Genomic DNA, 18,795 nt, shown 5'->3' on the forward strand with positions numbered 1-18,795 from the left:
GATTATTACCACACTATTAGCATATTCTAGAGTTGTTTTCATAAGATCCGAGACCCAATAAAACCAATAACTTATCAAGGTATAATATAGTCAGCTTTTTCGCGACATTTTAAAGAAAATCCAATATTTAAAAAAGGAGTTTAATAAAAAGTCAAATCACTAAACTACAAAACTCAAAAAAACTCATAGACCGGAATTAGACTGACAATACCATGGCTAAAAAGAAAAACAGACAAACAATAATACGCAAGACACAACATAGAACACTTAATATAAAAAAGAAAATGTGGTATGATTGCCAATGAGACAACAATCCACAAAAGACGGAAATGACACAAACATTAACAACTATAGGTCACCGTACGGCCTTCAACAATGAGCAAAGACAATACCGCATAGTCAGTTATAAAAGACCCCGATAATACAATGAAAACAATTCAAACGAGAAAACTAACGGCCTTATATATTTTAAAAAATTAACGAAAAACAAATATGTAACACATAAAGAAACGACAACCACTGAATTACAAGCTCCTGACTTGGTACAGGCACATACATAAATAATGTGGCAGGGTTAATCATGTGAGCGGGATCCCAAACATCCCCCTAACCTGGGACAGTGGTATAATAGTACAACATAAGAACGAACTATAAAAATCAGTTGAAAAGGCTTAACTCATCAGATAGACAAAAAATACAAGTGGACGTGGCCGGTTACTTATACTTCCCGACACAAAAAGACACAACAAACAGATCTGAGAGTACTCGCAGTTATCTGACAGCAAGTTTAAAGCCAATAACAACTAATAAAAAAATCATGCCTCTAAGACTAAACAATATATCAGTACACATCCAACATACAATGGATTTAGTGTAAAGACGTCATAAACAGCCAGAGAAAAATATGACCTTGTGCAATGTCAAGTTACAGGTATCGACAAATTGTAGATCCATGAAAATGTATATGTATAGAACATACTAAGACTACTTTCAAAAAAAAAGATAAGAGAGGGATTATTAGTTGTCTGACACTCTCAATATCCTTTAAACCTTGTAGTCATTAATGCATATTATTATAGTACCTACAATTATCTTGTTTTATGACATTTAAAAGGGAATGAGATATTTAATTGGACAAGAAGTTGTTGATAAAAATTGTTTGATCTATTCAACACATGTATGCTGTCTGTGGACAAATGAAACTTCACTTTATAAAAAAAAACCATGGTAATGAGGTAAACAATAGGAATTGTAAATCTTATTAATATCAGATTTCTTTGTTTTCTTAAAAAAATGTTACATATCATTTCAGGAATAATATCAATGACACAGAGGAGAGAAGTGTTTATATCGACTCGATTGAACAAAATTGAGTAATGCTGATTTCAGTACAAATATAAACACTTAAAAACAGTTACAAGCATAAGGATAGAACATTATTTTATTGAAGACATTTTAATTTTCCGCTTGTTGGTATTCATTGCGATCTTTTTATCGAAAGATACCGAGACCTTGTTGATAAATATTATGTATCAAATTCTCAAATTCACAAATAATACACGATGGTCCTGAGTTATAGATTATGGGTACTGACGTTGTTTATCATCGTGTAATAACTTGAAATACTATTTTTTTATTTTTGAATTTGAATATAAATTTCACTGTTTAGTCTATTTTTGGTGTAATCCTTTGACGTGGCTTGGTACTTATACATCCCGTCAGTGTTATTGTGCATTGGTAAATTTTCGTACACTTGCCCTTTATTTTTGCTAAAGTGTTGTGTCTGTATGCCGTTTTGAATTATTTTGTTAGATTTTTGTTTGTTTTAAAGTGATTAAGATCACAACACTAGTATACACTAATTTGAATGTCACTTTGGTATCTTTCGTCCCTCTTTTATACAATTTTACCTATTATGTTTGTTTGGGTTTGAATCACATTGTTGTCAATATAATTGTATGGTATGCGACTGTCATACAAGCAAAAGGTTAAGTAAGCTATAAAGTCAGGTTTAATCCACCTTTTGCTACAAATTAAGTAAATGTTTCTACCAAGTCAGAAATTTGACTGTTGTTATCCTACCTTGTTGTGTTTTCGCTTTTAATTTTGCCATTTGATAAAGAACCTTCCGTTTTGAATTTTCCCCGGAGTTCGGATTTTTTGTGATGTTTCTTTGTCTTCGATACACACCAACTATGAACAAGATATAGTATACCAGTAGTGTTATTCGATTTTTAGAAATGCTTTTCCTCGAAGTTTGTTATTTTTTGTTATTTTACTATTATCCAATTTGAATTTAACACATTATCAAGATGTTATTGTTCTCTTGTTTTATTTCATCTATGGTAACAGATCGAATAAGGTTTCAATAATTTATAAAATGTCTTCTTTCTTTGATATTTATACCTTTTCATTGAAAGCAATTTTCTCGAATTTAGGAAAATATGCATTTGAGTGGACGTTTCATTTCATAGTTTTTCCAAAGTATACTTTTAACAAGAATATGTCTTAAGTACATAGATGCCCCACTCGTACTATAATTTTTCATGTTCAAAGGACTGTGAAATTGTATAAAAAATCTAATTTAGCATTAAAATTAGAAAGATAATACCATAGAGAACATGTGTACTAAGTTTCTTCAACTCCATCGAAAACTACCTCGACCAAAAATTTTAACCTGAAACTCGCACTTTCATTTTCTATGTTCAATGGACCGTGAAATTGGGTCAAAAGTCTAATTTGGCTTTAAAATAAGAAAGATCATATCATATGGAACATGTGTACTAAGTTTGAAATTGATTGGACTTCAGCTTCATTAAAAACTACCTTGACCAAAAACTTTAACCTGAAGCGGGACAGACGGACGGACGAACGAACGGACGAACGAACAGACGGACGGACGGACGAATGGTCGCACAGACCAGAAAACATAATGCCCTCTACTATTGTAGGTGGGGCATTAAAAAGCCTTCAGAAAACTTCTATTCTAGAAAACACCTGTGACCAAGTTATTCACGAAAATAGGTACCTCAAGAATAAAAAGTAATCCATAGTACATGTAGTATGTAATGCTTGTACTGAAATATGAACAATTGTTAACCATTTGTGTCTTCAAATTATATTTGCTGCAAAATCGGAACCAAAATATGGAACATGTCAACCTTAGGACTTCGACTGAAACGGCACAAAACCACTCAACGCATATTGGCAATCGCATAAGAAGTTTAGATGACATTACAATGTACTTAAAATTTAAATATTGAAGGATGATCCTGACAACTACAGCATGTATATCTTGTTTTTATAAGACCACAATGCATTTCGGTTTTCAGCAACTGATTATCTATCACTATTATATGGAATTTAAAATAACTGACATTTATTTTATTATTTTATTAGAAAGTACACAACATCACAAAAAAAATCAAACATATAGCAAATATACTAAAAAATCAGCACTTAATAAATTTGAATATTACAAAACATCAGCTCGAAAAAATTATTTAAATATTTTAATTAAGATTGTTTAAAGGTATTGATCTGACCATTGTTTCCCTGTTGATCGTCAATAATTAGGGATGTTGAAATACATGTTTGAACCTAGTAATGCAGTTAACCTCTTTTTGTTCCTTGGTAAGACGCAGTGGTCATGTATGGTATATCGTCATGGTTTAAAATCATAAATGAAAAAGTTTACATTTGATTTAAGTATAATAAGTATATTGACATACAAGCATCATTTGATTTAATTTTCTTCTGAATAACATAAGTATGCTTTGTAAAACATATACACAATGAGATATTTTTTGCGTTCGAGTTTTTTGTTTTATTCAAATCATAAGTATTTGACTTAACAAGACTTTTCCTTATGTTTATAAGCAAAAACGTGTCATACTTTCAGCTGGTACTAAATATTTGTTCAAGAACAAAATGCTACAAACTATATTCCATCAGATTGTTTGAAGCAAGTTTGAAAGGTTAAAATATCCTTGCTTGTAACTTCCGTGTTCCGTATTTGATCCGCTAATTCTGCATTTTCATCTCGCAAAGCTACCAGAAATTCACGAAATTCCTTTTCACCTCTACGCAAAAGTTTGTCCATCAATTCCCTGTTCTTTTGTTCTTGAGTAGAACCGAACTTTATCATTTGGTTATCCTCCATAGTCAAGGTATCACTTGATATTAGATGATCTTCTATTGTTTCATAAATAACATTGTTGATTATATTGGAGTAATTCTTCTGCAGTTGAAGCACATACATGTGATCTGCAACGTCTGATATTCCTATAAATATAAACAATTAAAACTGTCTCTCTAACTTTCATGATACAAATAAATTTTGACTTACCCACCAGGACATCGTGTTAATATATAAGCTTTAACTATCAAGACAAACAATAAAGTAACAAAATTAATGATTTCCAAATTAAAAGCTTAAATAACAAAAATACCGAATGCTTTTTTTTAGGAATGTATCCATTTCCAGCAACGTTCTCTGTGGTTTAATGGTCAATGCGACAACTCTCAACAAGGGACCAAATGACATAGAAATTAGCATAGGTCACCGTATGGCCTTCAATAATGAAAATCTAATTAATGTGCAGATAGAAAATGAAGGAAAACAGATATGTAACACAACAACAAACGACAACTGAATTACAGACTCTGAACCTATACATACGTACATAATTTTGCAAGGTTGGACATATTCCCAAACCTCCCATAACCTGGGACTTTGATGTAATAGTACAACATAAGTCCGAACTATAAAAGACAGTTGAAAAGGGCTTTATCATCTAACTGATACAAATAGAAGTACATATAACAAAAACATCGAGTGTAAATGGCCTGGTACTTGTTCACCACAACAGCAACCAAGTACAGATATGAGAGTACTAAAAACATATATACTTTTTTTTATATATCTATTTAAAGAAATAATTATCAAACAGTATCAATATTTTCATATATTTTATTACAAAAGTTTATAATAAGGTATGTGTTAGTAGTAAAGTAACTAGTTAAAAGCACACAAGCACTGAAAAATAGGTTGTTGGACACCTACTAGAAGTCGAGATGAAACGGTATTTTATTTTTTTGATGTTGTGTTGGTAACCAATACATAATAGGGATCTTTTAATGTTCAGTAGAGTATGTAGCTGTGATGTGGTTATAATATGTTTGTTTACTTTAATATTCGAGTCTCTGTGAAGCGCCTTAACTTAAATTAAGATGAATCTAAAATTTCATTCTTAAGAACGTCCGTGATGTATTTACAGCAAACCATCTCTACATAGTCTGCTGTTCTATCGGCCGGAACAGACACGAACAGTTGATGAAGTTTATTTCTTATTATAGAAATAGGCGTTTTGTGTTCTCTTTATCTTATATTCATTCCTAAATTATTTTCAAACTGTGATCTTCGAATATTTACATTGTAACTATGATTTATAGTTGTTAACTTCTACGGGATTTGGTTTCTTTTGGAACGTTTTCTCATTGGCAATCTTATCAAATTTTGTATTTGTCATTAAATTGAAATTGCACAGCTTGTTTAAGACAATACAAAATTATAAGATGTTTCTATTTTGGTTTGACTGAGTGTTTAAAGCCATAAAAAAGCTTTCTGCTTACAACATTGTACAATAAACTAATGGATAAAAAATGAAACGTCTATAAAAGGTAACATTCTTTACACAACAATTGTCCAAACAATCTGGTGTCCAACTCCGAAGCATTCAAAGAGTTGCAATGTCGCAACTAGATTTCACCCACCATTACATATCGGACATACAAACTCAAATTTAGGAAATTTAAAAGAAATCCCTTTTTCCATTTAATGAATGACTGTACTATTTTTTTTTCTGTCTATGAAGACATAACATACAAAAATATTGGTGCACACTGAATAACGCGCGTAGCAGGTTATTTAACGGTGAGCACCACATTTTTATGCTATTTCGAATAGACAGAAAACATATTACAGTAATTTCTTATAATTTATTTTAAATTCCATTTTAAACCGTAGAAAACCATGACAAAACGTAAATGACGTCAAGGTCACATGACTAAATTATGTATATGGGCTCATTATAAAATAACGTATGTATTATGACAGTTGATTGCCATTGTTGAAACACAAATGGCAATACTTTGATACAGATGGGTGCACTCCTAACCTGTACAGCAAGTTAACTTGATAACCAGTCATTTGGACTGGTCAAAGTTAACCTGTGACCGAATATAGGACTGCTCTGACCAGTCCTAGGACCAAAATCTAGTTAACTTGAAAAGCGGACTTGGTCCTAGGACTGTTTTTATGTCTGCCAAAAAGTTAACTTGGAAACAGGTCCGCTATTGATATAAGTTAACTTCGAACCAGTCCTGTCATAAAGTTAACATAAGTTAACTTCGGAACCAGTCCTGTCATAAAGTTAACATAAGTTAACTTGGAAACCGGTCCTGCCACAAAGTTAACTTCTGCTTGGACAAATCCGATCAAAACCAGACCTGTTCCCAAGTTAACTTTTGACTGGTCTGCTCAACACTAAGTTAACTTGTAACCAGGACCGCTCTTCGTTGATTTAAAAAAAAAAAAATATCTTTGTTTCGTAGTATAAACATCGAAAATAAAGTAATTGAATATGAATACTTCCGTTTTATGAACAGGATTAAATACAAATATTTGAAAATAAGTACGCACAGAACGTAACACAAATTTATCTGTGATCTGGCAATCTATCTATTAGAAAAACGATATCGGTTACAATGATAACAGGCACTGAATATATATATATATTCCGAGATCAAATTCAATCATATTATGTATATTTTTGAAAAGAAGTATATTTGATGTTAGGTGTATACGTCCTTGTTAGTTATACATCCTTGAACTATGCAGCCACAATCAGCAATAGTTTAATTCATTTAAATAATGACTACAAATTTTTGTTCGCCTAAATTAAGGGTGCAAGCATGTCCTCTTTTTACTCAAAATACTGATACGTAACAAAATTTCAGTAGTTTTGATGCCTCCAGTTGACTTGTATAACAAAATTATTTGACCGCATCCACCAAAACTGACCATATATGCACTTTAATTTGTAAATCTATATACCCCCATAGTAAATCAGCCATATTTTTTATGTCAGGATTCAATGTATAATACAATCATGACAATGGACAGCAAAATTGCAATATAATAACAAAAAATTTGGTTCGCATAAATTTAAGATACCAGCATGTCCTCATTTTATTCAAAATATTGATACGTAACAAAATTTCAGTAGTTTTGATACCTCCAGTTGACTTGTACAACAAAATTATTTGACCGCATCCATTAAAACTGACCATATGTGAACTTTAAATTGTAAATCTATATACCCGCATAGTTAATCAGCCATATTTGTTATGCCAGAATCAATGTATATTATAATCATGACAATGGACAGCAATATTGCAATATAATAACAACAAATTTTTGTTCACATCAATTTAAGTTATCAGCATGTCCTTATTTTATTCAAAATATTGATACGTAACAAAATTTCAGTAGTTTTGATACCTCCAGTTGACTTGTACAACAAAATTATTTGACCGCATCCATTAAAACTGACCATATGTGCACTTTAATTTGTAAATCTATATACCCGCATAGTTAATCAGCCATATTTGTTATGCCAGAATCAATGTATATTATAATCATGACAATGGACAGCAATATTGCAATATAATAACAACAAATTTTTGTTCACATCAATTTAAGTTATCAGCATGTCCTCATTTTATTCAAAATATTGATACGTAACAAAATTTCAGTAGTTTTGATACCTCCAGCTGACTTGTACAACTAAATTGTTTGACTGCATCCACCAAAACTGACCATATGTGCACTTTAATTTGCAAATCTATATACCCGCATAGTAAATCAGCCATATTTTTTATGTCAGGATTCAATTTATAATACAATCATGACAATGGACAGCAAAATTGCAATATAATAACAAAAAATTTTGGTTCGCATAAATTTAGGATACCAGCATGTCCTCATTTTATTCAAAATATTGATACATAACAAAATTTCAGTAGTTTTGATACCTCCAGCTGACTTGTACAACAAAAATTATTTGACCACATTACCAAAACTGACCATATGTGAACTTCAAATTGTAAATCTATATACCAGCATAGTAAATCAGCCTTATTTTTAATGTCAGGATTCAATGTATAATACAATTATGACAATGGACAGCAATATTGCAATATAATAACAACAAATTTTTGTTCGCCTAAACTAAGGGTGCCAGCATGTCCTCTTTTTACTTAAAATACTGATACGTAACAAAATTTCAGTAGTTTTGATGCCTCCAGTTGACTTGTACAACAAAATTATTTGACCGCATCCACCAAAACTGACCATATATGCACTTTTATTTTTAAATCTATATACCCACATAGTTAATCAGCCATATTTGTTATGTCAGGATTCAATGTATAATACAATCATGACAATGGACAGCAAAATTGCAAAATAATGACAAAAAATTTTGGTTCGCATAAATTTAGGATACCAGCATGTCCTTATTTTATTCAAAATATTGATACGTAACAAAATTTCAGTAGTTTTGATACCTCCAGTTGACTTGTACAACAAAATTATTTGACCGCATCCATTAAAACTGACCATATGTGCACTTTAATTTGTAAATCTATATACCCGCATAGTTAATCAGCCATATTTGTTATGCCAGAATCAATGTATATTATAATCATGACAATGGACAGCAATATTGCAATATAATAACAACAAATTTTTGTTCACATCAATTTAAGTTATCAGCATGTCCTCATTTTATTCAAAATATTGATACGTAACAAAATTTCAGTAGTTTTGATACCTCCAGCTGACTTGTACAACTAAATTGTTTGACTGCATCCACCAAAACTGACCATATGTGCACTTTAATTTGCAAATCTATATACCCGCATAGTAAATCAGCCATATTTTTTATGTCAGGATTCAATTTATAATACAATCATGACAATGGACAGCAAAATTGCAATATAATAACAAAAAATTTTGGTTCGCATAAATTTAGGATACCAGCATGTCCTCATTTTATTCAAAATATTGATACATAACAAAATTTCAGTAGTTTTGATACCTCCAGCTGACTTGTACAACAAAAATTATTTGACCACATTACCAAAACTGACCATATGTGAACTTCAAATTGTAAATCTATATACCAGCATAGTAAATCAGCCTTATTTTTAATGTCAGGATTCAATGTATAATACAATTATGACAATGGACAGCAATATTGCAATATAATAACAACAAATTTTTGTTCGCCTAAATTAAGGGTGCCAGCATGTCCTCTTTTTACTTAAAATACTGAAACGTAACAAAATTTCAGTAGTTTTGATGCCTCCAGTTGACTTGTACAACAAAATTATTTGACCGCATCCACCAAAACTGACCATATATGCACTTTTATTTTTAAATCTATATACCCACATAGTTAATCAGCCATATTTGTTATGTCAGGATTCAATGTATAATACAATCATGACAATGGACAGCAAAATTGCAAAATAATAACAAAAAATTTTGGTTCGCATAAATTTAGGATACCAGCATGTCCTTATTTTATTCAAAATATTGATACGTAACAAAATTTCAGTAGTTTTGATACCTCCAGTTGACTTGTACAACAAAATTATTTGACCGCATCCATTAAAACTGACCATATGTGCACTTTAATTTGTAAATCTATATAACCGCATAGTTAATCAGCCATATTTGTTATGCCAGAATCAATGTATATTATAATCATGACAATGGACAGCAATATTGCAATATAATAACAACAAATTTTTGTTCACATCAATTTAAGTTATCAGCATGTCCTCATTTTATTCAAAATATTGATACGTAACAAAATTTCAGTAGTTTTGATACCTCCAGCTGACTTGTACAACTAAATTGTTTGACTGCATCCACCAAAACTGACCATATGTGCACTTTAATTTGCAAATCTATATACCCGCATAGTAAATCAGCCATATTTTTTATGTCAGGATTCAATTTATAATACAATCATGACAATGGACAGCAAAATTGCAATATAATAATAAAAAATTTTGGTTCGCATAAATTTAGGATACCAGCATGTCCTCATTTTATTCAAAATATTGATACATAACAAAATTTCAGTAGTTTTGATACCTCCAGCTGACTTGTACAACAAAAATTATTTGACCACATTACCAAAACTGACCATATTTGAACTTCAAATTGTAAATCTATATACCAGCATAGTAAATCAGCCTTATTTTTAATGTCAGGATTCAATGTATAATACAATTATGACAATGGACAGCAATATTGCAATATAATAACAACAAATTTTTGTTCGCCTAAATTAAGGGTGCCAGCATGTCCTCTTTTTACTTAAAATACTGATACGTAACAAAATTTCAGTAGTTTTGATGCCTCCAGTTGACTTCTACAACAAAATTATTTGACCGCATCCACCAAAACTGACCATATATGCACTTTTATTTTTAAATCTATATACCCACATAGTTAATCAGCCATATTTGTTATGTCAGGATTCAATGTATAATACAATCATGACAATGGACAGCAAAATTGCAAAATAATAACAAAAAATTTTGGTTCGCATAAATTTAGGATACCAGCATGTCCTTATTTTATTCAAAATATTGATACGTAACAAAATTTCAGTAGTTTTGATACCTCCAGTTGACTTGTACAACAAAATTATTTGACCGCATCCATTAAAACTGACCATATGTGCACTTTAATTTGTAAATCTATATACCCGCATAGTTAATCAGCCATATTTGTTATGCCAGAATCAATGTATATTATAATCATGACAATGGACAGCAATATTGCAATATAATAACAACAAATTTTTGTTCACATCAATTTAAGTTATCAGCATGTCCTCATTTTATTCAAAATATTGATACGTAACAAAATTTCAGTAGTTTTGATACCTCCAGCTGACTTGTACAACTAAATTGTTTGACTGCATCCACCAAAACTGACCATATGTGCACTTTAATTTGCAAATCTATATACCCGCATAGTAAATCAGCCATATTTTTTATGTCAGGATTCAATTTATAATACAATCATGACAATGGACAGCAAAATTGCAATATAATAACAAAAAATTTTGGTTCGCATAAATTTAGGATACCAGCATGTCCTCATTTTATTCAAAATATTGATACATAACAAAATTTCAGTAGTTTTGATACCTCCAGCTGACTTGTACAACAAAAATTATTTGACCACATTACCAAAACTGACCATATGTGAACTTCAAATTGTAAATCTATATACCAGCATAGTAAATCAGCCTTATTTTTAATGTCAGGATTCAATGTATAATACAATTATGACAATGGACAGCAATATTGCAATATAATAACAACAAATTTTTGTTCGCCTAAATTAAGGGTGCCAGCATGTCCTCTTTTTACTTAAAATACTGAAACGTAACAAAATTTCAGTAGTTTTGATGCCTCCAGTTGACTTGTACAACAAAATTATTTGACCGCATCCACCAAAACTGACCATATATGCACTTTTATTTTTAAATCTATATACCCACATAGTTAATCAGCCATATTTGTTATGTCAGGATTCAATGTATAATACAATCATGACAATGGACAGCAAAATTGCAAAATAATAACAAAAAATTTTGGTTCGCATAAATTTAGGATACCAGCATGTCCTTATTTTATTCAAAATATTGATACGTAACAAAATTTCAGTAGTTTTGATACCTCCAGTTGACTTGTACAACAAAATTATTTGACCGCATCCATTAAAACTGACCATATGTGCACTTTAATTTGTAAATCTATATACCCGCATAGTTAATCAGCCATATTTGTTATGCCAGAATCAATGTATATTATAATCATGACAATGGACAGCAATATTGCAATATAATAACAACAAATTTTTGTTCACATCAATTTAAGTTATCAGCATGTCCTCATTTTATTCAAAATATTGATACGTAACAAAATTTCAGTAGTTTTGATACCTCCAGCTGACTTGTACAACTAAATTGTTTGACTGCATCCACCAAAACTGACCATATGTGCACTTTAATTTGCAAATCTATATACCCGCATAGTAAATCAGCCATATTTTTTATGTCAGGATTCAATTTATAATACAATCATGACAATGGACAGCAAAATTGCAATATAATAATAAAAAATTTTGGTTCGCATAAATTTAGGATACCAGCATGTCCTCATTTTATTCAAAATATTGATACATAACAAAATTTCAGTAGTTTTGATACCTCCAGCTGACTTGTACAACAAAAATTATTTGACCACATTACCAAAACTGACCATATTTGAACTTCAAATTGTAAATCTATATACCAGCATAGTAAATCAGCCTTATTTTTAATGTCAGGATTCAATGTATAATACAATTATGACAATGGACAGCAATATTGCAATATAATAACAACAAATTTTTGTTCGCCTAAATTAAGGGTGCCAGCATGTCCTCTTTTTACTTAAAATACTGATACGTAACAAAATTTCAGTAGTTTTGATGCCTCCAGTTGACTTGTACAACAAAATTATTTGACCGCATCCACCAAAACTGACCATATATGCACTTTTATTTTTAAATCTATATACCCACATAGTTAATCAGCCATATTTGTTATGTCAGGATTCAATGTATAATACAATCATGACAATGGACAGCAAAATTGCAAAATAATAACAAAAAATTTTGGTTCGCATAAATTTAGGATACCAGCATGTCCTTATTTTATTCAAAATATTGATACGTAACAAAATTTCAGTAGTTTTGATACCTCCAGTTGACTTGTACAACAAAATTATTTGACCGCATCCATTAAAACTGACCATATGTGCACTTTAATTTGTAAATCTATATACCCGCATAGTTAATCAGCCATATTTGTTATGCCAGAATCAATGTATATTATAATCATGACAATGGACAGCAATATTGCAATATAATAACAACAAATTTTTGTTCACATCAATTTAAGTTATCAGCATGTCCTCATTTTATTCAAAATATTGATACGTAACAAAATTTCAGTAGTTTTGATCGCTCCAGCTGACTTGTACAACTAAATTGTTTTACTGCATCCACCAAAACTGACCATATGTGCACTTTAATTTGCAAATCTATATACCCGCATAGTAAATCAGCCATATTTTTTATGTCAGGATTCAATGTATAATACAATCATGACAATGGACAGCAATATTGCAATATAATAACAACAAATTTTTTTCGCATAAATTTAGGATACCAGCATGTCCTCATTTTATTCAAAATATTCATAGGTAACAAAATTTCAGTAGTTTTGATACCTCCAGCTGACTTGTACAACAAAATTATTTGACCGCATTACCAAAACTGACCATATGTGTATTTAATTTGTAAATCTATATACATCATGACGTACCCGCATAGTAGTAAATCAGCCATATTTTTTATGTCAGGAATCAATGTATAATATAATCATGACAATGGACAGCAATATTGCAATTTAATAACAACAAATTTTTATTCGCATAAATTTAGGATACCAGCGTGTCCTCCTTTTATTCAAAATATTGATACGTAACAAAATTTCAGTAGTTTTAATACCTCATGCTGACTTGGAAAACAAAACTAGTTGACCAAAACTGATCATATGTGCACTTTTATTTGCAAATCTATATACCCGCATACCATTGTACCGAGCGCCTTAATGTCTTCTCCTGGCGCTCCTGTTCACATTTTAGTAGGACCGTAAATGTACACGTAATCAATAATATTGGAAAACTATTAATGCAAAAAATATTCTGATTAAATTGAGAATGTCAGAATTTCATCTCTTTATTCATTATATCAGTCAGATCATATATAGGAGTTCATGATGGTGTACGTGTAAAACAAAACTATTGTGCCACATCATCAAAGTACCAACACTGACATGTCTGAATTCATTTGTACTATTTACAATGATTTAATAAAAACAAATATACGAGGTTCTCTTCTTGGAATATTTTATGTCGGTTGATTGATTTTGTTTATAAATAAACGTCAAGTGGCAACTATTTCATTAGAGTGCGCATTGAGTATAATTTTAGGATGTCCCATATAAATATCGGCAATGACAAATCTCTCGATAAATCTGACGAATTTGACGAGATTGTTGATAGTTTTGCCACACCGTATGCTTACGGACACTGTACAATTTCTGTTAGAATATTCTGCGGGAAATAGAATAGTAAATCCAATGCAAACAAGTTGAATATCAATGAAATATCCATGCAAGTATAAATTTATGCATAAAGTAAAATTTAGGAAGGGACAGGTAAACAACGGGGAACGAAGTAACGTGAACAATGTTGCCAATATCCCGTGATATAAGAATATTGTTCCGATGCGTTGGATAACCTTTCTATCCGTCTTCTAATAAAAAAAAAACTCTGTGTGATCGTATAGCCATTTTTTATTTATATAAGAATACAAGTATATCAAATAAAAGAGAGCATTTGTATGATATTTATTAGAGTCTAGCGAGTAAATAATAAATGATATCTGTGGAAAAACAATGCGAATGTTGTTTACATATTTTAATCATGCGGAAAGCTCAAGGCTGATATGAAAACTCTTATAACGATAATCTGTCATAAGCAGACCTGTCCTCAGGTCTGGTCAATAGCAGACTTGTCCACAGGTCTGGTCAAAAGCAGACCTGTCCTCAGGTCTGGTCAGGAGCAGACCTGTCCACAGGTCTGGTCTGAGGCAGACCTGTCCTCAGGACTGGTCAAAAGCAGACTTGTCCACAGGTCTGGTCTGGGGCAGACCTGTCCTTAGGACTGGTCAAAAGCAGACTTGTCCACAGGTCTGGTCTGGAGCAGACTTGTTGATAGGTCTGCAGCAGTCCTAAAAAAGCAGACCGTAGGTCTGGTCCACCAACGACGAAGTTAACTTGCTTGACTGCTTAAAAATTCTCAAGTTAACTTAGAAAGCAGTCAACAAGTTAACTCTAAGTTAACTTTTGTCAAGGTTAGGACCGCACCCATCTGTAGGTTAAACCTTTTTGGAAATGAGAAAAAAAAATGTTGAAAAAACTGCAAACTTAATATTAAAGACTCACAAGTACCATAATAGGTTCATTCAAAACTGATGTAATTAATAACCATTTAAACTAAACAAAAGTTTCAAAATCTTTAGACCATGACTTCGCAGGCGGGGCCATACAATTCAACTAGAACAGGGATGCCCCATTGTTAACACAAATATATTCGTAGGTATCAATGTCATATTGTTATCAGATGTTACCCTCAAACAGACATTATATCAAACTTGTCACCTCGTTGAGGCGAGACGCTAATTTGTAATGCATACCTTCATTTTGTGTTGATGCTAACGTTGCAATTTGGCCAGATTCTTGTATTTCACATTTCAATGTATCTGCTAGATCTGTGTATCCACTGTTTTGCAGTGCATCCAAAAACACTGAATAAGTTACGTCTATCCTTTCTAGTATTATTTCAAGCAATACTTTATTCCTATCATCTTGCCCTGCATGTTGTTCAATACGGCGTCTGTCGTCGACTGAGATCACCAAATGTGTCATCATATGATCTAAAATCTGTTTGGTTTCAATCTCCCGTTTGATTCTGCTTTCATTATTCCTGATTATATCTGGATTTTGTTTATAAAAAAAATGAATTTCGAAACTTTAGAGATTAACATAAATGTATGTTTATTTTTATTATTCATTAAAACATGTTTTGATAATATTACATACATTGTAATTAATCAATTATATCATTATTAAATTCTTTCACAAAACAGATTATTAGTGTTTTTATTCTATTCACAACATATACTTTACAAGTAGAGGCGGTAGATACCAATGGGATATTCAAGTTCGGAATTAAATGACGAAATGGCTTAAAACTAGAAAAACGACCAAAGACAACCAACAGTCTGCTAAACACAACATAGAAATTCAAAAAATGAGTAACACAAACCAAATCCAAACAAGAGGATGATCGTAGGTGTACCGAAACACTAAGTAGATTCTGTATAGTGTTTCTTGCGTAAATACAATTTAACCGATAGTTTTAATTCGGCGATGTCAATTTCTAGTCAATTGATACCTTTGATAACTATTGAAACATATATGTCGTCATCTGTTTTTCTATGAAGGTCAACCAACTTGTGAGGATGTCGTATATTTTGAGAATGAATGCCTCCAACTAAACAATTTGATACCTGATTTTAAGAAGATGATTGTAAGCAGCAACCCATATCAAGTTAAGGAATTACAAGCTCTGGAATATCTATCAACTGAACGATAATTTGATTTTAAATGGAACTTTTTGATAGGGACTGATGAAACAATTTTAAAAGATCTTGTCTATGGTTTACGATTTAATTGCGGCATCATGGTTGGCACAACATAGGTAAATTCCAGGCCGGCAAAAAATATCCACAAGTACTGATAAATTTTAGATTTTCGTTGACAATAATTAAAGAAGCAGTTTCTACCTGACCAGTAGCTGTTAGTTATTAAATATAAAAGTGTTTCAACTAGGCACGAGGTGCAATTAAGACACACAAATTAACACGATTTTTCTGTCACAAACATTGATAGATTTAAAGCAGAATATTGAAATGATATATTGTTATAAGCAGCCAGTTCGGTTCAATTTTGTTAACAAAATATATATTAAGCACATCGTTTATGTTTTATTGGCTGATAACAATTTTACTTCATTTTAATCTATATTCGTGCACCCTATTATTACCATTCAGCAGGAGATGCTTATATGTGTGATGACTGCTGACATTGTATTTCAATATTATAAATTATGAAAAATGTACAAATTGAAAGGCGAAACAAGGAAGACATAATCCAAACCATTTCGTTTTTACAACAAAAAGCAATGCATGTACTGTTGAAAAGATGATTTACATGAGAAATTCCCTTGTGTTCCACAAAAAAAGTCAAACTCCTGTAAAAACTGTTGAATCATGATAAAAGTACAAAATGATCAGCTATCTATAACTGCAACCGATTCTACTGAAAATGAAAGGTTATGGTCAAATGGTCTCCGATATGTTGTGTTCAAAAGGTATTATTGTCACAATACTAAACAAATTGACCAAAATGTTGATGACAATAAGGTCAACTACATGTACATAGGATTTTGAAAAGAAATACCAGGTATCAGAGCTTTCTGTCAGAAAGTCCCAGAGGAGATGCGTCCACAAGGTATTGATGTTACAATACTCAATAAAATTGTAAACGTGGTCAAATCTAAATGGCAGCATAATTTTGTAATAATTCTACAAAGAATGAGCGCTCAGAAGGACATAACTAGAGAATATGAGTTCACACTGTTTTACATGTTTTCTTACTAGAATACAATTATGGACAAACTTACGATAGAGCAGGAGAATATGTCAGCAAATATTCCTAGTATGAAGTATTGATGTCAAACGGACTCTGCGTATCGGTAAGTTAATGTGACACATACTAATGCAACATTAACGTCCGATTTACCTCTCTATGATTTGTTCAAAAACCAAATTAAAACACAGCATATTTTGAAAGTTTAAGCAAACACTAGTATGTTAGATTGCATTTACCTTCAAGTTGTTCTTTTTCTCCTACATCATAACTTAAGTGTGACAAAACACTACACAAATCAAGGCGATAAAGAGTTTTGGCCAAAACCTCATACGCAGCTTTTTTAGTTTTTCGCCACTTCTTAAGGACGTCCTCTGTTTGTCCACGAAGATTTGTCACATGATTTGATTGTATCTGATGCATTTCAACAACAGATAGTCCAAGTTCTATTCCAAACTGAAATGTTTCTCTTCCAATATGATTAGGCAATAGTTTTACATCGGAACTCGATGGTTTCAGATTCAACCTGTCTGTTGGTAGACCTAAAAGTTAGATAAGATAATCATGAATACTTACTAACAAGTTATTGTTTCAAAATGTACTATTAACTGATACTCTATTGTAATATCACATCTGCTATTAAAGTAGCCTTAGTTTTTAAAAAAACATGTCGTGTGAGGTCGTTCTTGCCAGTTGAACTACAGCAATATATATCAATTAAGTGACATTCTCTTATATATAACATTGAGAAAAAAATCAAATTATTACACACATGACAAAGTTAAATCCGTATATACGGTCATCTTTGAGATCGGTGAAAACTTGCTAAAGCAGTTTTAACTTTGACATTAGTGTATTAGTTTAATTGTTTTTTCTCTCAATGTGTTCATTTCTATCTTTCTAAATTTCCTTTAAAACAAAAAGAAGAAGAAGTTGCAAGCGATCTAATACAAAACATAGCAATACTTGTTATAAGACAATGAAATAAAATTACGTTCCGATTGGGAAAATTTAAATTTAAACTATAGGTAAACAGAAAATGATTAGACATTTTACACAGAACAAGACACGAAATATTTTATATATTTGTTTTCCTCTCTGGATTTTTTTTATTGACTTTATAAAAAAAAATGTTTATGTAACAAAAAAGAAGGGAAAACAAAAGTCAATATTGTCTCCCCCTCCCTTATTTTGGAATGAAACATATAATAAAAAAATATAATATCATTTCCAGGGTATTCACACAAAAACGATACAATGCATTATAAAATAAACCCACATACCAACAAACGATTAACGATCGCTGCAAATGAAT

At 31.3% G+C, this 18,795-nt stretch overlaps 1 protein-coding gene across 1 annotated transcript in view; it reads right to left on the reverse strand.

Moving 5' to 3' along the window:
- Positions 1-3,442: 3,442 nt before the first annotated feature.
- Positions 3,443-18,795, reverse strand: part of LOC134721151 (uncharacterized) — a 30,164-nt gene continuing 14,811 nt past the window's right edge. Inside the window, exons 7-9 of the mRNA XM_063583956.1 lie at positions 17,720-18,022; positions 15,464-15,763; positions 3,443-4,284 (exon numbers count right to left, since the gene is read on the reverse strand). Of these exons, the coding sequence (XP_063440026.1) occupies positions 3,941-4,284; positions 15,464-15,763; positions 17,720-18,022 (947 nt within the window). The 3' untranslated portion in view covers positions 3,443-3,940. The remainder of the gene's footprint in view (positions 4,285-15,463; positions 15,764-17,719; positions 18,023-18,795) is intronic.

This window comes from Mytilus trossulus, chromosome 6 (genome assembly GCF_036588685.1).
Source record: "Mytilus trossulus isolate FHL-02 chromosome 6, PNRI_Mtr1.1.1.hap1, whole genome shotgun sequence".
In the NCBI taxonomy this organism is placed as follows: Eukaryota; Metazoa; Mollusca; class Bivalvia; order Mytilida; family Mytilidae; genus Mytilus; species Mytilus trossulus.